The sequence below is a fragment of the Chiloscyllium punctatum genome, chromosome 3 (genome assembly GCF_047496795.1).
Source record: "Chiloscyllium punctatum isolate Juve2018m chromosome 3, sChiPun1.3, whole genome shotgun sequence".
Classification (NCBI taxonomy): Eukaryota; Metazoa; Chordata; class Chondrichthyes; order Orectolobiformes; family Hemiscylliidae; genus Chiloscyllium; species Chiloscyllium punctatum.
Window position 1 is genome coordinate 12,123,187 of NC_092741.1, and position 25,466 is coordinate 12,148,652.

At 42.8% G+C, this 25,466-nt stretch overlaps 1 protein-coding gene across 2 annotated transcripts in view; it reads right to left on the bottom strand.

Annotated features, from left to right (window-relative positions):
• Positions 1-2,035: 2,035 nt before the first annotated feature.
• Positions 2,036-25,466, bottom strand: part of ppp2r5d (protein phosphatase 2, regulatory subunit B', delta) — a 145,192-nt gene continuing 121,761 nt past the window's right edge. For both annotated transcript variants that reach the window (XM_072550680.1, XM_072550681.1), the window contains 3 exons: positions 22,816-22,888; positions 6,247-6,363; positions 2,036-4,565 (listed from right to left, as the gene is read on the bottom strand). In XM_072550680.1, coding sequence (XP_072406781.1) covers positions 4,428-4,565; positions 6,247-6,363; positions 22,816-22,888 — 328 coding nt within the window. In that variant the 3' untranslated portion in view covers positions 2,036-4,427. The remainder of the gene's footprint in view (positions 4,566-6,246; positions 6,364-22,815; positions 22,889-25,466) is intronic.

A 25,466-nucleotide genomic window follows, 5' to 3' on the forward strand; every position in this document is an offset into this window, starting at 1 on the left:
TCCTCTTTAACAACTGGGGTTAGTAATTACCACCTCACCAAATTCCAAATAATTCCCAATCTGAGCAAATTATCATTGCACCTCTCTGGTGCCATGGATTTGGGAAGTAGACCAGGCCAAGATACAGACAAATTTAAACCATAAATGGCTATTAAGGCTGAGTCATTAAGCATATTCAAGGTGGAAACTTATTCCCTTACTGTTTAAAAATCTCAGGCTCACAGGGAAAAGACAGGAAAGTGGAGTGAAGGATTAGCAGACCAGCCACAATCTCACTGAAAGACACAAAGTTGATGGGCTGAATGGCCAACTTCTGCTCTTACGTCTTATGATCTTAGCCATCTATAACAAGCAGATGGAGTCTCATTGCCCTAACTTTAAGAATATAAGAACTAAGAGCAGGAGTAGGCAATTCAGCCCATCGAACCTACTCCATCATTTAATACAATCATGGCCGATCTCATCTTGGCCTCAAATTCACTTTCATGCTTTCTCTTCATAGCCTTTCAACATATTCCTATTTAAAACAATTTGTCCATCTCCTGTTGAAATTTACTCAATGTCCCAACATCCACAACACTCTGGGGTAGAGAAGTCTACTCACTCATGACTGTTTGAGAGAAGTAATTTCTCCTCATCGGTTTTAAATCTGCTACCCCTTTTACTAAAACTATGACCTCTCATTTTAGATTGCCCCACAAGGGAAAACATCCTTTCTCCATCTACTTTGTCAATCCCCTTTAGCATCTAGCATAACTCAATTAGATCCCCTTCTACACTCCAGAAACCTCTCACCTCTGGAATCAATCTAAAGAAGCTCCTCTGAACCGCCTCCAATGCAACTACAACCCTCAAATAAGGGGACCAAATTGTACACAAGACACCAGTCTCACTAATGCCATGAACAATTGCAGCAATACTTCTATACTCTATCTTCCAGCAATAAATGGAGAAATTCCATTTGCCTTCTTGCGTTCTACTTTCTTGGAGGATGCCCAGATCTACCCCCCCCCAGCTTTAAGTTGGCAGCTCTCCACTTCCACACAATTCCCATAATAAGCCTGTGATGAAATTTCAGTCTCGATTCTACTTAAGCAGACTCTTAAAAATCACAACTTTCTGACTCTGAGAAAAGTGCCAATGAAGCTAGTCACTAATGTTAGGTGATAGCTAGGGCAGTGTACATTCCTATAACTAATACATACAATGGATTTCAGATCAAAGTGAAGGAAATTTGGCAAAGCAATATTATTTACAGGTTTTATGCAGTATTAAAACAACTTTATGAAATTTGAATACTGTAAAGACGGCCCACCATACAATTATTTCTCACAAATAATGGAGTCCATAGCCAGCGTGGTCTATACCCTAGTGGTACACTACACCCTTGAATAAATTCAAACATAGTTTCAGTATTGTCACAAAGAATTAATTTTAACTGGGCTTGGATGTTCCATGTAATGTAAAACATCATTAATTTGTGCTGTAAGTTTGTTGAAGTTACTGAAAAGGATTGAAAGCTGATCTCATGGGCACAGAAGAGATGGGGAAGAAACCAGAAAAGGTTTCCATTACTACCTACCATCAGCCACCATCTTGTTAACTTGATGCATTCTTGCCTCATACCTTTTGTTGCTGTGGAAAGCAAGTGTCAGTGTGGGAGGGGAAGAGTGTGGGACTTGAATACAAACCAGAGTTGAGAGAGACCCTAGTTTGCTCCCCACCCAGAACTCCCATTTAATCTCTGTAGGTGAATGGACTCTCCATTTTATTGGCTTATGTCTGAAACAGTAGCTATGTAAATCACATTTCGACAGACCAATGTATAAATGACCATTGTCCTAGTTATAATGTGGGAAACTCAAAATACTGAATGACATGCCTCCAATGTGTGGTAGTCTATTAGCCCAACAATTGGATATGTCTTCAGCGTCTGCTGCAGCCTGGAATTTAATATTAAAGTATGTAAGAAAACAGCCTTTGTCACTCCACTTAATACTTTGACATGATTTTGTGAATAGGAAAAAAAATCAAATAATACCAAATGCTTTATTTTCATTGGTGAGAAAGGAACATGGCAGGAAGCAGTTAGGAGAAGCTTAAGAAACAAATCACACCTGCAATGATCAGGGTTACAGTCCTTATGATCACAGTTAATAACATTTAAAAAAAAAACAAAATTCACTTTGTGAAGGTGCTGCCAGAGGGTTAGCTTGGTACTGTGATCATCAGCACTGTAACATGGGGAATACTGGTGCCAGATTTTAAGGATGACCACTGCCATATCCTGAAGTGTTTCAGTGTGATCTGAATATGTCTATCGTTCATTGAATGTTACATAACTGCTGACTGCACATAAAGGGGGTGAAAGAAACTCCAGGGCAACAGACCCAATTATTTGCTGAAGAGTTACCCTGAATTGAAATTCACCCCGTTCAACCATTTTGATCACGGAGTATCAACACTGAAGAGTATGGTGTTGAACTGTCCAGATTGGTCTCAACTGTAACTTTACCAGAGAGGGCCTTAAGTACAAACAATTGACTTCGGTTCTACGAGGAGAGTACAGGGTATACCAGCCACGCTTCTCAAGTTGCTATCTTGACAAGTGCTGCAGTGCACAGGGACAGAGTGATACATTCTGTGGCTAAAAAGCTTGACTGCATGAAATGAGAGAATAGCAGACACCTGTATAATAATCTCACAGCATCAGGCTAAACTGTTCAGTGCAGAAAGGGACAAAAAGGAGAGAAGCAAAAATACAGAGCACTGACAGGTACTTGATGCCATTTCTGGAAATCTACTTTTTAAACCTTTACAGTGATTTGTACTAAACAAAACCATTGATTTCTCAACAATGGTCTAGTCAGCCAACAATAAAGTCAGGTGGATGACTGGACACTGCAGACTAGCCTTAGGTTAGAGAGAGAAGCAGGGTACAGAGCACACCGGCCGTAGGTTAGACAGTGCCACAGGGGACAGAGCACACCGGCCGTAGGTTAGACAGTGCCACAGGGGACAGAGCACACCGGCCGTAGGTTAGACAGTGCCACAGGGGACAGAGCACACCGGCCTTAGGTTAGACACAACCACAGAGGACAGTGCATGCTGGCTGTAGGTTAGACTGTGCCACGAGGGACAGTGCACACTGGCCATAAGTTAGACAAAACACACCGGCCGTAGGGTGAACAGTGCACACCGGCCGTAGGTTAGACAAAGCCACAGGGGACAGTGCACATCGGCCGTAGGTTAGACAAAGCCACAGGGGAGAGTGCACACCGGCCGTAGGTTAGACAAAGCCACAGGGGACAGTGCACACCAGCCGTAGGTTAGACAATACCACAGGGGAGAGTGCACACTGGCCGTAGGCAAGACAGATCCACGGGGACAGAGCACACCGGCCGTAGGCAAGACAGTGCCACAGGGGACAGAGCGCACCGGCCGTAGGTTAGACAGTGCCACAGGGGAGAGTGCACACTGGCCGTAGGCAAGACAGTGCCACAGGGGACAGAGCGCACCGGCCATAGGTTAGACAGAGGGGGACAGTGCACACTGGCTGTAGGTTAGACAGAGCACACTGGCTGTAGGTTAGACAATACCACAGGGGAGAGTGCACACCGGCCGTAGGCAAGACAGTGCCACAGGGGACAGAGCGCACCGGCCATAGGTTAGACAGTGCCACAGGGGACAGAGCGCACCGGCCATAGGTTAGACAGAGCACACTGGCTGTAGGTTAGACAATACCACAGGGGACAGAGCACACCGGCCATAGGTTAGCCGGAGCCACAGGGGACAGAGCACACGGGCCACAGGTTAGACAGTGCCACAGGGGACAGAGCACACTGGCTGTAGGTTAGCCGGAGCCACAGGGGACAGAGCACACTGGCTGTAGGTTAGCTGGAGCCACAGGGGACAGAGCACACCGGCCACAGGTTAGACAGTGCCACAGGGGACAGAGCACACAGACCCCAAGTTAGACAGTGCCACAGGGGACAGTGCACACCGGCCGTAGGTTAGACAGAGCCACAGGGTACAGAGCGAACCACCTTTAGGCTAGATAATAACTGTGGGGACTATGCGGACCATGTTTAGACTAAAGACAAATTGAGGGGACAGTGCAAACTACTTCTCTAGACCTTTGTAGCAGTTTGCTTTCTTGCTGTCTCTGGGCATCATATGTTTGCTATTGTCCACGTGATTTTCTTGCACAACAGTAAAATAAACCCATCCAACTGACAGACTGGAACAGTAGAGGGATGCAGGAAACAACAACAAATGGGGAAAACGTAAAAGAAGCAGGTAACAAAAGAATGGATGCAGCTTTACATAAACACTGATCAACAGTTCATTCTATGCTTTACACTGACAGAGTGCATCTCTGCGAACTTCCTGGGACTGGGGGCCAGGGGTAGGGCAGGCACTGCCCGTCAGAGCGCCTCCTGATTCGAGCTGAGGTATTCCTCTGGCCGCTTGTGTGCTTCGAGGGCCTTTATAGTGTACACATCCTGAGGCAGGTCTGACTTTCGGCGTAGCAAAGCCTTCTCTTTTTTTATCTTCTCTTTCACCTGGAGAAATAGCAGTTTCATCAGCATTAACCAGGACCAGATGGTACAGGGTGTGCTAGCATTCAAGCAAAGTGAGTCAATACTGCAGTGTCAATCAAAAGGGCAAAAACCATCTTTGGGGAGGTGGTGCCACAGTGGTCATGTCACTGGATTAGTAATCCAGAACCTCCAGGGACACTGTTTGAATCCAACAGGGAAATATTCAATTAACAAACCTGGAATTAAAAAAGCTAGTCTTACGACAACCATTGTTGATTGCTGTAAAAAACATTTGATTACTTTCAGTATGGAAACAGGCCCTTTGGCCCAACAAGTCCACACTTACCCGCCGAGGCGCAACCCACCCATTCCCCTACATTTACTCCTTTACCTAACACTACGGGCAATTTAGCATGACCAATTCACCCAACCTGCACATCTTTGTGACTGTGGGAGGAAACCGGAGCACCCGGAGGAAACCCACGCAGACATGGGGAGAATGTGCAAACTCCATACAGTCAGTTGCCTGAGTCGGGAATTGAACCCGGGTCTCTGGTGCTGTGAGGCAGCAGTGCTAACCACTGTGCCGCCCACAAACCATTGGGTTCACGAACGGCCCTTGAAGGACTCTTAACTTGTCTTGGATATGGCAGACAGTGGGGATAACAAATACTGACCTTTCCTGCAATGTCTACATCCCACACAGGAATATACAAACTTTAACATGGAGCATGGCCAAAATTTGTAGATCCAACAACTGAACAGAATAATGTAGAGTAATTAAACGGTATAGGGCATCTATACTGTTCATGCTACATACCTATGGGCAGCACGGTGGCACAGCTGTTAGCACTGCTGTGGGGGACTCAGTTTCAATTCCCGCCTCAGGGAACTGTTTGTGTGGAGTTTGCACATTCTCTCTGTGTCTGCGTGGGTTTCCTCCAGGTGCTCCAGTTTCCTCCCACAGTCCAAAAATGTGCAGGTTAGGTGAATTGGCCAGGCTAAATTGCCCGTAGTGTTAGGTGTAGGAGTAAATGTAGGGGAATGGGTCGGTGTGGGTTGCTTTTCGGAGGATCGGTGTGGACTTGTTGGGCCGAAGGGCCTGTTTCCACAATAAGTAATCGAATCTCATCTACCTTTAATGAACAATACAGAAATATAAAGAGGAGACAGAATTCTCCCAGTCTCCAAGGGCACTAGCTTCTCTGAAGTTCAACTCCAGAAATACAGGCTGGTCTCAGAGTGCAATGGCAGCCTGTTGTGGTGTTGAACAAACAGCAGAAACCTCACCATGCATCAATAGCTGGAATAGTGTGTCATCCCTTTTTCCTCCAGCTAATGAAACATACCACTGGCAGACAAAGGGTGCCCATGTATGTAAGCCTGCAGTGTGTTTTTTGTATTTTTAATTGGTTCATGAATGTGGGCAACACTGGCTTAGTGAGCATTTCTTGCTCCTGTGGGTCTGGAGTCACAAGTAGGATTACGGGGAGGTGAATCAGATGGGATTTTATGACAGTGGTTACATGGTCACCATCGAGCCGGCTTTTTATTTCAGATTTCATTGATTTCAAATCTCACCAACTGCCATGTTGGGAACCAAACTCATCCCTCCAGAACATTATTCCTGGACTCTGGGTTACCCTGACACCATCACCTACTTCTCATGTTATTTGCTAGATTGTTGAAGTTGCGACATTACCTGAACAGCCTCAGTCTCCACCGCTTTCTTCAGCAGCTGGATGTCCTCTGTAGTGGGAGTCTCTGTTTCCATGGAAAACACAGGGCTGACAGCAGATGACTCAATGTACGCACTGGCCTGGAAGAGTTAAAAACAAACATGAATATCGAAGCCTGGATTTAGTTGTGAGCACTCAACTGAAGTAATAGCAAACATATCGATGGTGGCTCAATGGGTAGCACTGCTGCCTCTCAGCGCCAGGGACCCAAGTTTGATTCCAGCCTTGGGCGACTGTGTGGAGTTTGCACATTCTCCCCGTGTCTGTGTGGGTGTCCTCCGGCTTCCTCCCACAGACCATGTTAAGTTGTCCATAGTGTTCAGGGGAAATGTAGAGTAATAGGGGTGGTGAATGGGTCTAAATGGAATACTCTTTGGAGGGTAGGTTTGGACTTGTTGGGCCTAATGGCCTGTTTCCACACTGTAGTGATTCTATGATATCCAGGGCATCCAAGTTTGAAAAGAAAGATCAGCAGGACAGGAAAATCTGGAGTACAGAGGAACCTCAATTATCCATATAACGGATTATCCGAAGGGGATCTCAAGGTCCCGATAAAAACATTACGTCAAACAGCTGTTTCAACCCTGATTGCGTCTTTTGTTTACAGGTACAATGATTAAAAACGAGTCACTGAAATGCTGCTGAGAACAATCCTGGACAATCCAGGCACCATCTCTAAATGGCTGACCTCCCCCCTCGCGCTCTCCCCTCACACTTTCCCTAGAGTTCTCCATAGGGGTGAACCCGAAACCCCCCTTCCCCAGATAATCTCTCCAACATTGTCCTGTACAGGGCAGAGATGGAACATATCAAAAGTTTGTGTGCACTATTTGGAGACTTAACCCCACAAAAGTAGCAGCAGTCTTGATGTATCGGGGGTGGGGGTGGGATCTCACACACAGCGTGCTTTTGCCTAGTATCCTGAACGGGAAGCAGATTTTACAGAAAACTCCTGAGCCCCAGAGGAAATCAATTAACCAAATAATTACTTATCTCAACGAAATAGTGCCCGCTCATTTCGTTTGGATAATCGAGGTTCCTCTGTACTACCAATTGGTTTCCTGCTGTAAAATGTTTGGGAGTGGGATTAAGCCAACAAAAGGAAAGTGAGTAGCGGTTGAGTCTTACCTCCCATTTTTAAGTGAGTTTTATTTTACCTATCCCACCAATTGTATAAAATCACAGCTGATCTGAGCGTAGCCTCGCTATTTTCCTATCATATCCCCTCAAGGTTTTATCTGTTTATTAAGATCACCTCACCTCTCACTCTTCTAAACTCAAAGACATAGGCCCAATCTGTCTCACCTTTCATCACAGGTTGCCTTTTCACCATGAAAATTAGTGAAGTGAATCTTCTCTGAACAGCTTATAAATGCAGCGATAGATTTCTCTTGAATAGGACAACAAAAATGAGATAGTACTCAAGATATAGTTTTAGCAAAGTCCTGCAGCAATAAATTCCTTACAACAGATGTATTCCATTGTCCTTGCAATGACCATTAACATTCTATTGTCACTCTCATCACCTGCCGTACCTGCAAACTAGCTTTGTGGTTCATCTACCAGATCCCTCTGTACTTCCGAGTTCTGTAATCTCTTTTCATTTAAATAACGTATAAAAGGATACCAATTTATGGATGTCTGAATTAAAAACGCTCACACTTGTGAATGTGATCCTGCATGGTTATAATTTTACAGAGAAATGTTCCAAGAATTCCCCTACGTACAAACAGCTGCTTTCCATTGTCCTGCACTGTGTTCTGACTTGTTAACTTGTAAACAGACTCCAGAATTGAACCTCTTTGCAGTCTGGGAACTGCCTGTACTGCTGTTCTTTTCTTCCTGTCAAAGTGGAGGAGTTCATATTTTCCAGCACTCTCAACCTATTTAAAGCCTTGTGAAAACTCCCTGCACTCTCGGTATCATCACCAAATATTAGGTCTCTTTGTCACTGATACTTGCCTATTCTGTTTCCAATGACTAACCACTCCTCTATCCAGGCTAATATGTTAAGCCTTACACACACTCATCTTAAATAGTAACCTTTACAATGGTACTAAAGTCAAATGCCTTTTGGAAATCAAAAGTATGCCATCAGCAGGTTCTCCTTTATCTTGCTAGTTACTTGTTCAAATAAATCAATAAGTCAAATATTAAATCCCTTGCACAAAACTATGCAGACTCTGCCCAGTGGTATTAAAATTTTGAAGTGCCCTGTTAGAACCTCTTCAGTAATAGCTTCTGGCAATTTGCCTGTAACAAATTAGGCTAACTACCATATTGTTTTGGGCTTTCTGCCCCCACCCTTCTTGAATAATAAAAAAAAAGTTATATTTGTTATTTTCCAATCTGATACAACTAGTTTATCTTCGAAAAGCACATCCAATGCATCAACCACTTCCTGCGACCCTGTCAGACATCTAATAGTTTTTCAGTGCCTTTTGCCTGGTGATTGCAATTGTTTGGAGTTCCTCCTCCTATTCTATTTCTTGACTGGAGTGTTATCAGTGTCTCCTGTCGTGATGGCAGACTGCAGGACTATTTCCTTAAATCCTCACACGGAGGACTAATGCTCACTTCAATATCTCAGTTTTAGAGAGCAACAACACAGAAAAAGACTCTTCAGCCCATTGAGCCTGTGCTGGCCAGAAACTACCACCTAAATTATTCTAATGCCACTTCCCAGTCCTTGGCATCACAAGTGCAAATCTAAATACTACGTAAACATGGGTATGCTTGCCGAGCTGGGAAGTTGATTTGCAGATGTTTTGTCCCCTGTCTAGGGGGCATCTTCAATGCTTTGGAACCTCCTCTGAAGCACTGCTATCAAGCATCTTCTGGAATTTGGTTTCATTCCTGCTGCTTCCGGTTGTTCATTATAGTGGACAGTATATTAGGCCGAAGTCAATGTGTTTGTTGCTGGAGCCTGTGGATGGGTGACATTCTTCTAGAAATTCTCTGGCTGTCCTGTGATCGTTGTGTTGTCCAAGTTGAATTTGTGGTCCTTGTCATCTGTGTGTAGGACTACTGGTTGTGGTGTTTAGTGGCTTGTTGGTGTTCATGGATGCGGATTGCTCATTGTCTGCCTTTTTGTCCTATCTAGTGTTTCCTGCAGTCTTTGCATGGAATCTTGTACACCACGTTCATCTTGCACATGATGGGCGTTGGGTCTTTTGTCCTGGTGAGCGTGGCTGTCGGTTTATGGGCATCATGAATCAGAGTGGGCGGAGAAGTCTGGTTGTCAGTTCAGAGACTTTTTTTTAATCTAAGATAGAGTGGTTAGTGTGTTCGGTCGTCATCACGTTGTGCATCTGCCAGACATCTGCAGATGAAGTTGTGTGGATATCTAATCTTGAAGACTCTGTAGAGGTGTTCTTCTCTTTGCAGGTCAGGAGTGCTGCAGTGTGTTGTAGCCCTTTTGAAGAGGGTGTATATGCAGCTTCTAGTGTGTTGGGGTGGTTGCTTTTGCCATTTAGGATCCTGGTCTGTGCGTGCGGCTTTTCTGTACATTCTTGTAGTTCATTGACCAATCTGTATTCTTTCGACCATCACATCCAGGAATGGGAGGTGATTTGTTGGTTTCCTCCTCTCTCATAAATCTGATCCCTGTGAGCATGGTGTTGATAATCCGGTGTGTGTTCTCAACCTCTGTTCTCTTAATAATTACAAAAGTGTCATCCACATATCTGATCTAGAGTTTGGGTCGGACTTGTGGGAGGGCTGTTTGTTCCAGTCTTTGCATCTACCACAAATCCGATGACAAGGACCACAGATTTGACTGGGACAACACAACGATCACAGGACAAGCTAAACAGAGGACAGCCAGAGAATTTCTAGAAAATGTCACTCATCCATGGGCTCCATCAACAAACACATTGACCTCGACCCAATATATCAGCCACTACAACGAACAATTGGAACCAGAAGCTGTAGGGACAGAACCAAATAGGTTCCAGAAGAGACAATACAGCAGCGCTTCACAGGAAGCTCAAAAGCACTGAAGGTGTCACTGAGACAGGGGACGAAATGTCTGCAAATCAACTCTCCAGCATGGCGAACAACTATAGCAACCGGTACCGGAGCTACAAATCTTTATGCAAACCTCGAGTTACTTAAATATTATGAGGGCCTTTGCCTCTACCACCTTTATAGACAATGAGTTCCAGAATGAACTCCTATTCCCATCACCCTCTGGATGACAAATATTTTCCTCACATCCTCCAAATCCCCCGCCCTGTACCTTGTATCTATGCCCCTGGACACTGACCCCTGCACCAAGAGAAACTCTTAATTTTTGAGGACTTTTAGAAACTCCTATCATCTGTTTTACTATTTCTAGTGAGATTTCTCAATTTTCTATTCTCCCTCTCTATTGAGTTAAAATTCTGCAGAAACATGTTTTTTCAATTTGATACAACATTCAACTTCTCTGCTTTACATGGTGGATCTTTCTCACCGAAATGTATGCTTGCTGAGTGTTATGAAATATCTCAAGAGACTGCTGCAGCCTAAGCTTTGACTTAATTTCACAGTCCACTTTAGCCAGAATTACCTTCATACCACTGTAATTACCCTCACTGAAATTTAAAAAACTTGTCCCCCTTCTCACCTTCAAACTGATTGCCAAATTCAATTTTGATATGATCACTTCAAAAGTAGTGTTACTGAAATCCACTAAGAGAGCATGGGTGCTTGGCTGGGAGACAAATCCTATAACTCAGCATTAGCCCCAATGAGTCATAGGCAAAGTCTGATTTCAGGCTGATGACATGGAGATAACTTTTTTTTTTAGATTACTTACAGTGTGGAAACAGGCCCTTCGGCCCAACAAGTCCACATCGCCCTGCCGAAGCGCAACCCACCCATACCCCTACATCTACCCCTTACCTAACACTACGGGCAATTTAGCATGGCCAATTCACCTGATCTGCACATCTTTGGACTGTGGGAGGAAACCGGAGCACCCGGAGGAAACCCACGCAGACACGGGGAGAACGTGCAAACTCCACACAGTCAGTCGCCTGAGGCGAGAATTGAACCCAGGTCTCTGGTGCTGTGAGGCAGCAGTGCTAACCACCGTGCCGCCCTTGCTCTTAGCTTTCTGAATCAGAGGTCAATGGAATGGATACCAATGGTGGCAGAGCCCTCTCCTAGTGAGATGTACTGGAATTGGTCAGTCTACAAGAGGCTAGAGAAGAAATTATGGGGGCACTGGCTGATATTCTTTGCATCATCATTAGCTACGGGTGAGATCCCAGAAGACTGGAGGGTAGCGAATGTTGTGCCTTTATTCAAGAAGGGCTGTACAGAAAAGCCTGGTACCTACAGACCAGTCAGCCTAACATCTGTGGTGGGTAAGTTACTTGAGAAGGTTCTGATCAGATACATATGCATTTGGAAAGGCAGGGTTTGATTAGGAGCAGTCAGCATGGCTTTGAGAGTGAGAGATCATGCCTCACAAATTTGTTAGAGATTTGATGAAGTGACCAGGGAGGTTGATGAGGGCAGGGCGGTAGACATAATCTATATGGATTTTAGTATAGCCTTTGATAAGGTTCCACATGGTAGGCTGCATGGAATCCAGGGCTAGATGGCAAATTGATAACAAAATTGGCTTGACAGTAGAAAGCAGAGGATAACAACGAAAGGATCCTTGTCAGACTGGAACCCATGACTAGTGGAGTGCTTCAGGGTCGGTGCTGGGCCCATTACAGTTTGTTATCTATCAATGATTTGGATGAGAATGTCCAAGGCATAATTAGTAAGTTGACCGATGATACTAAAATAGGCGGTATTGTGGACAGTGAGGAAGGTTGTCAGAAATTGCAGGACCATAACCAACTGGGGAAGAGGGCAGAGAAATGGCAAATGGAATTTAATATATGCAAGTGTGAGGTCTTACACTTTGTACAGTCAAATCAAGGTAGGAGTTTCATGGTGAATGGTAGGGCCTTAAAGTGTGTAGTGGAACAGAGGGATCTTGGAGCTCAGGTTCACAGTTCTCTGAAAGTGGAGTCACAGGTTGACAGGGCAGTGAAGGCAACTTTTGGCACACTGGCCTTCATCAGTCAGGGCATAGAGTATAGAAGCTGGGAAGTTACTTTGCTGTTGTCCAGGACATTGGTGAGGCTGTATTCAATTTTGGTCACCTTGCTACAGGAAGGATGTTATTAAACTGGAAGGAGTGCATAAGAAATTTACGAAGATGTTGCCTGGACTCAATGGTCTGAGTCATAGGGAGAGGCTAGACAAACTATGACTCTTCTTTAGAGCGTAGGAGACTGAGGGGGGAACCTCAGAGGTGTGTAAGATCATGAGAGGCATGCATAATGTGAACGCACTCAGTCTTTTTCCCAGTGTTGGGGAACCGAGGACTAGATGGCATCAGTTTAAGATTAGATGAGAAAGAATAAAAGGGAACCGGAGGTGCAATTTTGGTTTTTTACACAGAGGGTGGTACACATATGGGATGAGCTGCCAGCGGAAGTGGTTGAGGTGGGTACATTAACAACATTTGAAATGCATTTGGACAAATACATGGATAGGAAAAGATTAGAAGGACATGGACAAGTGCAGGGAAATGCGGTTCGTGTGGATAGACATTTTGGTCAGCATGGACCAGTTTGGGCCAAAGGGCTTGTCTCCGTGCTGTGGGACTCTATGATAGATTGTTAGTGATCTTTATTCCTAGGAAAGTTCTCGCCATCTCCACCTCAACACCATTGATACAGAAAGGTGTGTCCTCTCATCTGCTTCCTAAAGTCAATGACCAGCTCCTTCGTTTTGCTGACACGGAGAGAGAAATTGTCATCTTTACATTGTGCCACTAAGCTTTCTTGTCCTGTATTCTGTCTCTTCGTTGTTTGAGACCCAATCCAGGACTGTGGCCATCGAATCCCTACAGTATGGAAGCAGACCATTCGACAAGAGTCCACACCGTCCCACCGAAGAATATCCCACCTAGACCCTCATAAGGAAGAACATTTAAACAAGCAATCACTTATTTAGAATGAGCCCTAGTTCTCAATTCACAAAGAATAAACACTATTTCTATATTCACCATCTTCCGATGCTGTATGTCTCACTTTGGATTTGGATTTCAACACAATCACAGGTGGAAAGAGGTCAGTTCTGTGAAGGTTTCTCAAACAAAAAAACCTGAAAGTCAATTTGGAAGTGATCAAAATGCATCAGTTCCAAACTCCCTCAGGATTTTAAGTTTTAATCAGACCACCTTTCTGCAGCGCATACTAGCTGGCCTGTACAACCTTCCCTTAAGTCAACCACTTCCACATTTGCCACATCATACTCCATTTGTCAGATCTATGCCCATTCACTTTAACCATCCATATTCCTTTGTAGTCTTCTCAGGTCCTCTTCATGATTTGGAGATGCCGGTCCGCTTCACAATTTACTTTCTATCTTGGTGTCATCAGCAAATTCAGCAACTGTACACACTCCAACCCTTGATCTAACATACTTAGATAAGTTATACAAAGTTTGTGAAAAGATTTGTAGCTCGGGTGCTCGTTGTTGTGGTTCTGTTCGCCGAGCTGGGAGTTTGTGTTGTAGACGTTTCGTCCCCTGTCTAGGTGACATCCTCAGTGCTTGGGAGCCTCCTGTGAAGCGCTTCTGTGATCTTTCCTCCGGCATTTGTAGTGGTTTGAATCTGCCACTTCCAGTTGTCAGTTCCAGCTGTCCGATGCAGTGGCCGGTATATTGGGTCCAGGTTGATGTGCTTATTGATTGAATCTGTGGATGAGTGCCATTTTTCTAGGAATTCCCTGGCTGTTCTCTGTTTGGCTTGTCCTATAATAGTAGTGTTGTCCCAGTCGAATTCATGTTGCTTGTCATCTGCGTGTGTGGTTACTAAGGATAGCTGGTCATGTTGTTTCGTGGCTAGTTGGTGTTCATTGATGCGGATCGTTAGCTGTCTGCCTGTTTGTCCTATGTAGTGTTTTGTACAGTCCTTGCATGGGATTTTGTATACGACATTGGTTTTGCTCACGCTGGGTATTGGGTCCTTCGTTCTGGTGAGTTGTTGTCTGAGAGTGGCTGTTGGTTTATGTGCTGTTATGAGTCCTAGTGGTTGCAGTAGTCTGGCTGTCAGTTCGGAAATGCTCTTGATGTACGGTAGTTTGGCTAGTCCTTTGGGTTGTGGCATGTCCTCGGTCCATTGCGCTTCACAGGAGGCTCCCAAGCACTGAGGATGTCACCTAGACAGGGGACGAAACATCTGCAACACAAATTCCCAGCTCGGCGAACAGAATCACAAGTTTTACAAAGCTAAGGCCCCAGCATGGATTCAGAGGGTAAACACATCACATCTTGACAATTAATAAATGCCCAATTAAAGCTACTCTATTTCCCATGAACTAGCCAATCTTTTATCCATGGCAATAGGTTTCTCCCAACACCGTAAACCTTTAGTGTTCCATAATAACCTTCGACACTGTGCCTTACCATGCACCTTCTGGAAACACAAATGCAGTACATGCATATCAGTCTCTTTATCTGAAGCACTATGTATCCTCAAAAGGACTAATAAACTGGTTAAAGTTTCTCTTTCACTAAACCACGCTGACACTTCTTGACTAATCTGAACTCCAAGTGCCCTGCTATAATGACTTTAACAACAGTTTCTTACTGAATAAGGTCCTCTTGAATAAGTGAATAAACCTGCACTATTTTCCATTTCTATTGGAACCTTCTTTGAATCTAGGCAATTCTGGAAAATCAATTATTACACTAATCACTCTTAAGACACTATAATGAAGTCTACCGGGACTCAGGAACTTTTTAGACTGTAGCTCCACCAATTTGGTCAGTACTGATTGCCCAGTGATTGTAATTTTCTTCAGTTCTTGCCTATGTTCATTCCTGATTTAAAGTGATCTCTGGGATACTGCCTTCTGTAATGAAGGCAGATGCAAAATACCTGCTGAATCCAAGTCATTTATTGAAACCTCAATCATATTGTGATGCCCATTCCAGAGCATCTTTCAAACATATCCACTGCAGCCCAAAACGATAAGGACAGCAAGTACATGGAAGCATCTTCTGCATGTTCTTCTCTAAGCCATACTTGACTTGAAAATATATTGATGTTTCTTTGTGGCTGCTGGGACAAAATCCTGGAAATTCCTGTCCAACAGTATAGTTTACGAGCACACGACACAGTTCACGACCAGAATTACATGATTATTTGGGATGAGCAATGACTACTGACCATATCCCTAAGAATTTTTTTTTAAGAAAACAACCTTTTCACAACAAGGTCTAACTGGACAACACAACAGACCACTGGATTCTGCAAACACTTGGAAAAACTGCTCTCTTATAGAAAGATGGCAAATTGGAGAAGGAAACAATTTGGCCTTTTGAGTCTACTCCACCATTGAATATAGCCAGGCATTTTCATCCAACTCAGGACTTTGTTCCCCACTTTCTCTCCCATACCCTCTGACGTCTTCAACCTTAACAGCTATATCTAATTCCTTCTTGAAAACACTCAATGCTTTGGCCTCAACTGCTTTCGGTTGCAGAGAATTCCAGAGTCTCGCCACTCTGGGTGAAGAAATTCCTCCTCATCAGAGGATAAATGAATGACAGTGACCCTTAGTTCTGAAGTCCTTGGTCAGATTGACTCCCTTGGAGACCTAAAACACCCAAAGACGAGCATCTTGCCCCATAATCTGTAAAAAGAGAGAGACAAGCGGTGTAACCTGCTTTTCAGAAACTCCTAGTTGTAAAATAAAGTAAATCCCTGACACTCACTTTAAAATCAACAAATAACAATTAATTTATCTCATTCTAGCAGTCGGGAATGCCTTCTGTTGTTGGTAGCATTGTTATTTAGGAAGTGCTTTCTCTATGACATAGAGGAAGCTGAGTGAGTCAGCGATTCAAGTAAAGGAGAAGAGAGCACGACAGCGAAAGTGCTGACATCCATTATCTCTGACAGATAGCAGCTTGCTCTGGAGGTCTTTATCCAACTACCCCCCTTCTTTTATACCCGTGATGACATATTAATATTTCTTACAATAGAATTGGTCCTACATTGTCAAAACCATCAAACCTAAATTTAACAGGTTTTTTGGTATCGAAGCACCTGCGCAAAATTGGCTGAATTCCAATGACTACTATCTTGGTTAAAAACCTGCTGCTTGCTCCACTAACTGTACAGCTTTTCAATACAAAGCTGTTCAAATTTGAGTGCTCTGAGTACTTTTAAACTTTCAAGCTGCTGCTCGCAGATGTCCATTTTAAGTTGCTAAGCAATGAAATAGCACATGATCTTTTAAAGGGACCATGTAATGCTTTCCCCATTTTACAAACACCAAATTTTCTAACTTCCTGCCTCCCAATCTACTCCACTCAATTTCTCTATTCAACTTTGTAACAGTCCTCAGGAACATTCTTCCTGCATTTGCCCTGTCTCGACCAGTTAAAAACTTTAATAGGTTTTTGAGATCACCCCCTCATTCTTCTGAACTCCCAGTAAACATAGTCTGAACCAACCCACTCCCTTGTCACACCTCAGTCCTACCATTTCAAGAATCAGGCTGGTTCCAGGATGACTGACATCTTGTTTTTACTACAGATTTCTCTTGAAATACACTGTCCATTTTTCTTAACGGTCATCAAGTTTGACAAGCTTGTGGCTTTCTTTTTCACTATGAATGGAACCATCCAACAAGCTGCCGCTGTTACTTTCCTTCCTCCTGACAGCTCAGAGAAAACTTACCTGAAGCCCTTTCCTGAGGTGGTTTCCTTCTCAGGTTTACTTTCCATCTCGGTTCTCCAAGCTCATGTAATACAGAAGGCCCACCTCCTCCTCTCTCAACCTTGTTCCCAATGAAAGAAAGATTGCCTAACCTCCTTTTCTGGTCCACATGTTAATGATTAATAATATATCTCCCCTTAGACATACCTTTCCACCACCTACTTCCAACCTGCTGTCATCACCCCTCTCAAAACAAGACAAAAAAAAACCCTTAATCCCTGTTCTCAGGCCAATCTCAATCTTTCTTTCTATTCCAAAGGACATGCTGCTTCCCAAGTCCGTTCTCATTTTTCTAAGAGCTCTATGTTTTAATTCTTTCATTCTGCACAGCCACAATACCAAACTGCTCTCAAAGTCACTATGGCACTGTGGCAAAGATAAAATACCTCACGCCGTTATTTGGTTGAAAGCAAATCAGTTGACCACACCACCCTCTAACATTACTTGTGGCAACTGCCAGCTTGGTGGGACTGCACCACCAGGTTCCATTCTTATCTGATGAACTGCAGCCAGAGAGTCATCTGCAATGCTTTTTTTTCTCTTTCAGAAGACTAACTCTGGTGTAATCCAAGGGTTCATCCTAAGGCCCCACTTATTTCTAACATATATACTGATCCTCTGTCACCTCATGAGTGATAGCTCTATCGCACCTCCATCTCTCAAATCTCCAAATTGTCTGTTTGGAATTACCTGAAGACGTTGCCTTTCATTTTAACTGCAAACTGTATTCCCTTGCAAAGGACTCCGTCTTTCTCCTCAGGGAACTGCTTGGGACTCAACGAGATTATTGCAGTCTTGGTGCCATCTTTAACCTCAGGTGAGCTTTGACCATCACTAAACTAAAACTATTTTCATCTTAATAATATTTTCATTCCTGTTGCAGCTATCTGCTATTGAAATCCTCATCCTTGCTGCTATTGTCTCTAGACTTCACAATGTCAACTGCTAACTTCTACCATCCATAATTTTGACATAAGCCAAATCCTCTGCTGTCCATGCCAAACCTGCAGTAAAGTCCCAAACTCTTCATCTGTACTAATTCGCAATTAGTCAATACTTTAATCTTAAAATATTGAATTGCTTTCAAATAGCTCTATGTTCTCTCCTCATCTTTGCAATCTGCCAAAGCTTCAAATCCAGAAATAATCAGCTCTCATTTAATTCCTGTCTTTTTAATGTTCCTATGTTAAATCACTTCAACACTAAAGGAATGCCTTTAAGTGCCTAAATCCTAATCTCTGGAATTCCCCCTAAACACCTCTGTCTCTATTCATTTCCTCCTTGAAGTGAAAATCCGCTTCTTGAACCAAGTTTTTGGTCACCCGCCCTGACAATTCTTTATGTAAAATTGCATGGAATTTTGCTCTTCCGAAGCATCTTTGAATATTTATAGATTAGATTAGATTACTTACAGTGTGGAAACAGGCTCTTCGGCCCAACAAGTCCACACCAACCCGCCGAAGCGCAACCCACCCATACCCCTACATTCACCCCTTACTTAACACTACGGGCAATTTAGCATGGCTGATTCACCTGACCTGCACATCTTTGGACTGTGGGAGGAAACCGGAGCACCCGGAGGAAACCCACGCAGACACGGGGAGAACGTGCAGACTCCACACAGTCAGTTGCCTGAGGCGGGAATTGAACCCAAGTCTCTGGCGCTGTGAGGCAGCAGTGCTAACCACTGTGCCACCGTGCCGCCCGTCAAAGATGCTTTATAAAAACAAGCTGTTACTGTTAAATCACTAGATAGTTATTGGAAGCAAGAACTCTGCTTTATCTTCACCTCCCTCAAAATACTGGAACTCCCTTTCTAACACTGATGTACCTATACCATGTGTACTGCAGCAGTTCAAGCTGGTGGCTCATCGTCAAGGAAAGTTACAGGAGAGGAAATGTACACTAGCCTTCAAAGCATCAGTGTCCCAAAAATGAAATTTAAAGAAATTAGGACCACGAAGGCTCAAATTCATACCTGCACATCGCTGCCCAACTGAGCGTGGAACAGTGGCAGAAGCCAGTTGTCCTGGATTAGTTCTAGTTTTGGGCAACCTGATCTGTCAAATCTCACTGCTTAACCCTGTCCTCCCTCACTCTGCACAGGCAGAAACTGACTTTTAGATCAATCTGTACGCTCTAGACTATCCCATAAGACTACAAGCAACAGGTATGTTCGTCCCTCGAGCCTGCTCCACTATTCAGGATCTCGGCTGATCTGCCATTTCTCATGCCCATTTTCCTACCCTTTCACTGTAGCCCTTGATCTGTGTATATTTCTTGATGAGACAAACAAAGTCCCCACATTTCTCTGTGGCAAGAAACTCCAAAGATACTGAACCCTCAGAAGAAATTCCTCATCTCAATCTTAAATTAGCACCATCCTAATGGCTCTTCTCCAAACTGTCTTCAATAAAATGATATCTTTTCTTAAATTAGGACCAAAACTCTTCAGTATTCCAGATATGATCTCATCAGCATCTTATACAATTGCATCAAGATGTTCCTACTCTCATAATTTAACCCTCGTGAAATAAGGGCCAATATCCCATTCACCTTCCCAATTACCTGTGTGCTAACTTTCTGTTTTTCATGGCATTGGAGGTGCCCATATTTGAGACACAAAATGCTGGACAAACCGATTAAAAGCCTACTCCAGCATTTAAGTGAAACAATGGTACCTTTGAGAAGGGATTATTCCGAGGCAAGTGGGAACATTACACTAAAGTATCTGCAAGGAGTGTTGATAGAGACAGCATTGATAAGAAGTGTCCAAAAACAGACAGCCTCCTGAAGATTTGTAACAAACACAGATGAACTAATGAGACTATGGCCAGTAAAAATCTGAAGGGTTAAACAAATTCATTAAACTACAAGTGATTGATTCTAACCTCATTAATGAAAGGATGTTGTCCCATTAGGAAAAAAGAATCAGTCAAATAAGCACAATAAATCTCAGTCCACAAGACAGTCAGCTTAAACTCATCATACTGGACTGAAAACAACAGCTAAGAGTATTTTGTAGTTAACAGTTTTTCAAAAAATGTAGTCACAATATTAAGAAATAGATTCTAATTAAAGAATTTTTACAATAATCACAGATAGATTCCAATGTAATTATAGTTACAAGTACAGTCAGTTTTAATATAACTCAGTTCTGTTCTAGTGCAATCTCATGTTATAAGAAAATTGCACAATAGCCATGCCGCTTAAACTAAACTAATGGGGCCAGAATTGTGTTATAACCAATACAGGTAAGGACAGTTCACATTCTACAAATGACATTCAAAATTCTTGAATCACGTTAAAGCCCACTTCACGTTGAAGAAACACACATTATAGCAGAACCGACTGGACACAACAAGATACACTGATAACTAAAAACCATTAGAGGATAAAAAGATTCAAACGTGGATGCAAAAATCAGTTCATTTCGCCCAGCATATCCTGGAAGAAATAGATCGCTTGTAACTTATTAGGCTGAAGAGTGTTAACAGTAGAGGTAATTATAAATCCTTATATATAACTAACTTCATAATAGAAATTAATATTACGAATATTATAATAACTAGAACCAGATATCTTTTTGTATTTTTTTACATAATTAGGACAATGGGGAAAGTACAGAAGGAGTAATAGAATTTGTTAGAGATAACAAAGCAATACAATGGGCAACAGAATTCAAGCAGTCCTGAGATAAGCAAGTCTGGGACATGTTTGAAGGATGTTTGGGCGGCACGGTGGCACAGTGGTTAGCACTGCTGCCTCACAGCGCCAGAGACCTGGGTTCAATTCCCACCTCAGGAAACTGTCTGTGTGGAGTTTACATATTCTCCCAGTGTCTGCGTGGGTTTCCTCCAGGTGCTCCGGTTTCCTTTCCTCCCACAGTCCAAAAATGCGCAGGTTAGGTGCATTGGCCATGTTAAACTGCCCATAGTGTTAGGTGAAGGGGTAAATTTCGGGGAATGGGTCTGGGTGCGTTGCTCTTCGGAGGGTCGGTGTGGACTTGTTGGGTCAAAGGGCCAGTTTCCACACTGTAAGCAATCTAAGTGTACAGCCAGTAATTTTGGAATGTGAATTAACAGGATGAATAGAAGGATCAAGGCCTGGAGATTACAATGTCTGTTAAACATCACAAGATCATGGAAACCTAGGGCTGTCCACAGGAGTGCCCATTATTGATTAGGTGTTTCACAGCACTGAATATATAGAAGGGGAAAGGTACAGTGACCACGTTGTAACATAAAATGTATAAAAATATTGTATTTCACTGTTAAAGCCACAGCATCATTGGTCTCTCTTCCAATCTAAGCTGAAGGTTGATGGAAAACTGCATCCTCACGTCAGAGGCCAGATCCAAGGTGAATCTATCCCTCTCCCTGCATAAACCAGTGATCACTTGAATAGGAATAAAATCTTCCACATGCCCGAATCCTGTCTGCATTCTGAGATTTTTGTCCTCGGCTCATGTCTCATGTGTAAATTTGGCTACATCCACTTCCTTCTTCCAAGTCACTAACATATATTAACAGTAGTGGTCCCAGCACTGGTCCCAGTAGAATCCCACTCGTTACAGACCAACAACCAGAAAAAAATCCCCCGTATCTCCACTCACTGTTTCCTCTCCATTAGCCATTTTTCTATTCACACCAATATACTACTTCCAACACCTTGACTCTTATGACTTAACCTCTTGTGTGGTACCTTGCTAAATACTCATTGGAAGTGCAATACTGGTTTGCCCTCTGAAACTTCCTACATAGTGAAAAGCACAATGTCATCACATTCTGGTGCTTTCTGGATTACAGAATAAGTTTACTGAATATGCTCTATGCTCCTCTAGTTGCTGCCATCAGACATCATTCCCGACAACGCGTTTCCTTTCTTGCCGCTACCAGTGCCCTCACTTCAGCGTTGACCTGATAGCTTTACACTGTCACTCTGTACAGATTCTGCACCTCCTCCAATGCTGTTCATTGTCTGACGGGCCCTGGCTGGTCTTCCAATGCCACCAAGCCGAGATGGAGTGGGGATGAAGATGTGCAGGGGCCCAGCCTCCCACAGGAGAACAGCAGGAAGTGGCCCCAAGGCAACCAAGGCCAAACAAAAGCAAAACACATGACTAAGCTACCAAGGTGGAAAGATGGCAAACCATGTGGATGCAACTAGACCCAATGCATGAGCCCAATGAGTGGTCAAGCTCTGTGCTCAGGAACCAAACGCTACTGTCCCCACTATCATGTCAAACTAGACACTAGCTTGTCTAGTATTAATTTTTTTTAGTGATAGTACAGCAAGCTTTTTATTAACTGGCACCTATGAAAACAGGAATATTCTGGCTGATCAAGAGGTTCACATAATCCATGTAAAAACACACTAACAGAAACACTATGCAGGGAGTATGCACACTTTATTTACAGCATAAATCACTTAAATAATATTGCAACTTTGCCTTTAATAAAACTTACCAGCAGAGAACCTTCTCACTCACACCCTCAACTGACTACTCGGACACTGCAATAATACAGTAAACTTCCAGTATTTCAGGCACGTCATTTTAGCCAGTTAAAACAAAGTTTTTTGTATTTCAGATACTAATCCTACAATACTCCTTGTGAGAAAAGCACTCCAACCACACATTAAAACAACACCTGCAAATACAACCGACACGTTAGCACTCCAGATTATTCACTTACCAATCAGTGGGGTGATAGGGAGGAGGGGTTAAGGATTAGTGATGTCATACCTGAGGATTGTGTTGGGCCAGATTCTCAATTTTTTGCCATATCTCCTCGCGCTCTTTCAGTTTGAATTTCTCCCTGAAACAAAAAAAGTTGTTTTGGGTTCTGTAATGTTGAGAGGACAAAGATAGGCAATTCCGTAACTCACTCAGATCAACAAATGCTGTCTTAAAAGGATAATGTAACATTTAAAGTACCAATTTATATCAGTTCTGCTACAGTGTACACTTCAATTTTTGAGTACTTCATCTTTCTTTGAATGTTGAGAACACACGTAAAGTTCAAACTCATGCTCGTGTTCATTTTTATTTGTTATGAAGGTGAAGGCATGTACTGTACCTTTAAGAGAGAGGGTAAGCTAGCAAGGACTGACCGAAAGCACAGAGTGCTGAACTAGGTAACATATGGTTGAAACAAATAGCTGGAATTGCATTGCCATGGAACAAAACAAATTCCAATTCGGTCAGTTTCAATTATGCCCCAGATACAAAAATCCAATTGAATCTGAATGTAGAGCTTTGGTAACATCAACCCAATCAAATAATCCAATTTTTTGGGGTATCAAACCAGACATTTTGAACAGTTAGGGGAAGAACTGCCAAGAAAACCAACAAGTACAGGCTGCTAGCCAAATAGCTCTCTGAAAGGTACCTGTCCATAAAAGAAGTTGTGCAGCAGAAAACTGAAGAAGAGATGACAGAGCAAAGATTGACAAAGCTGACCGGTGTTGAAACGGGATTTTTATTTTGTTGGACCAATATTGTAGAGTGGAAGGTAAAAGATAAGTTTAAGAGAAAGGAACTGTAAATAGTGTTTTTAATGTTCTCTGTTGGACTTAATTGTTAATCTTTACTTTAAATAGCAAAATCTGGGACAGTTCTTTACCTCTCGAAATTTAACTGATTATGGCACGAAGTGAGCTTTTGTGACGGGTTTAAATTAGCAGAGGAGTTTACCCTGTGTCAGATTGCTTTGATGCTGTTACATCAGAGACCTGAAACTTGAATTCTCACTAACACACTAATAAGGCTCGATCTTTAAAATCATTCAGAAGTACAAAGTTAAAATAGGTAAACCAAATAACCAATGATCGTGTCTTTCTGTGGTTATTCTTACCGTGTCAACGTACCCAAGGTAGTCTTAATTAACAAGTTAACAGTATCACTTGTTAAGTGGAACAATTCTTCCTCTTTTCAGACTGTCTCGTGCATAGCACTCTCTTCAAGACAAACTACCTTGAGACTGGACAGGGCCTGTACTTTCAAAGTTGATATTGGTTACAAAGAAGAGTATCCCAAGGGTTATCAAACTGTGATGCACCAGAGTTTACTCAGTCCAGCACTAAGCAGAATTTAAACAACTGCTGTAATGAGCCAAGAGAAAATGTTACTCAAAAAGCTATGATCTTCACTGTTTAAACTAAAAATATTTTAGTCTCAGTTGTTATATTCACTGTCCTGAAATCGAATGTGCTCACATCACAGGTATGCAAAACAGACTAGTAGGCAGTCTGTTCACAAGAATTCAAAACAATCTTGGGTTCCCTATCCAGAAATGCTATTCATCATTCCATGAGCTCACACACCTAATACTGTAAATTCAAAACAATCTTGGGTTCCCTATCCAGAAATGCTATTCATCATTCCATGAGCTCACACACCTAATACTGTAAATTCAAAACAATCTTGGGTTCCCTATCCAGAAATGCTATTCATCATTCCATGAGCTCACACACCTAATACTGTAAATTCAAAACAATCTTGGGTTCCCTATCCAGAAATGCTATTCATCATTCCATGAGCTCACACACCTAATACTGTAACGTTGTTTACATTACACAGCTTCCAGCAACACCCTCTGCCCAGTAAACCATAAACACACATGCATGTGTAGTTGTGAAATTTGCTGATGACTTGCCTCTTTCAAATGCAGTAAACAGTGAAGATAATTGTAAAAATGTTCATGACAAACAGATTAGTGGGAATAGGAGGCAAGGCAAATGAAAGTCAATCCAGAAAGCAAGAAATGTTTGGGAGACAATACATGTTAAATGGTCCAATTTATAATGGTTGCAAGAGGAGACCGACCTGCAGCTGTTTGTGCCCAAATCTGTAAATGCCAGGGAAGGTTAAGCAGTTAATGAAACAGGAGATCCTGGACAAGAACAAACTAACGAACATTACAGTTGTTGGAGGGATGAGAGTTTCGGCCATGGTTTTCACATGACTAAACAAGCCAATTCTCAACCACAAGTCCTTGAGTAGTTGAATCTGATGTGCAGGATTTATTTCCAGTTTTGTTTTGGCAAATTCCAAGGTCAGTGTGCAACCAGTAGTGTGTGAAGTGTGGCAGTTGGTAAATGTGCAAGATAGATGATGTGGAGGAAGGAAGCTTTTTAAAAAAAATTTTGCTGCTTTTCCAAACTACTTTCAGAGATCAATGGGGGGAGGAGCAGACAAAGGCACGAGGTGCTAAGACTCTGCATAGTTTCTTGTATGCAGAATTGAAGAGATTGACAATGACTTGCAAATTTGTTTGTTATGATTCCCAACTGATGGTAATACTGGACAGGTCAGATCCCAGAGTGAAATTTGGCTTGATAGACCAATATTGTTTTTAATTGTTTACCACGGTAGTCAAATACTGACCACATATA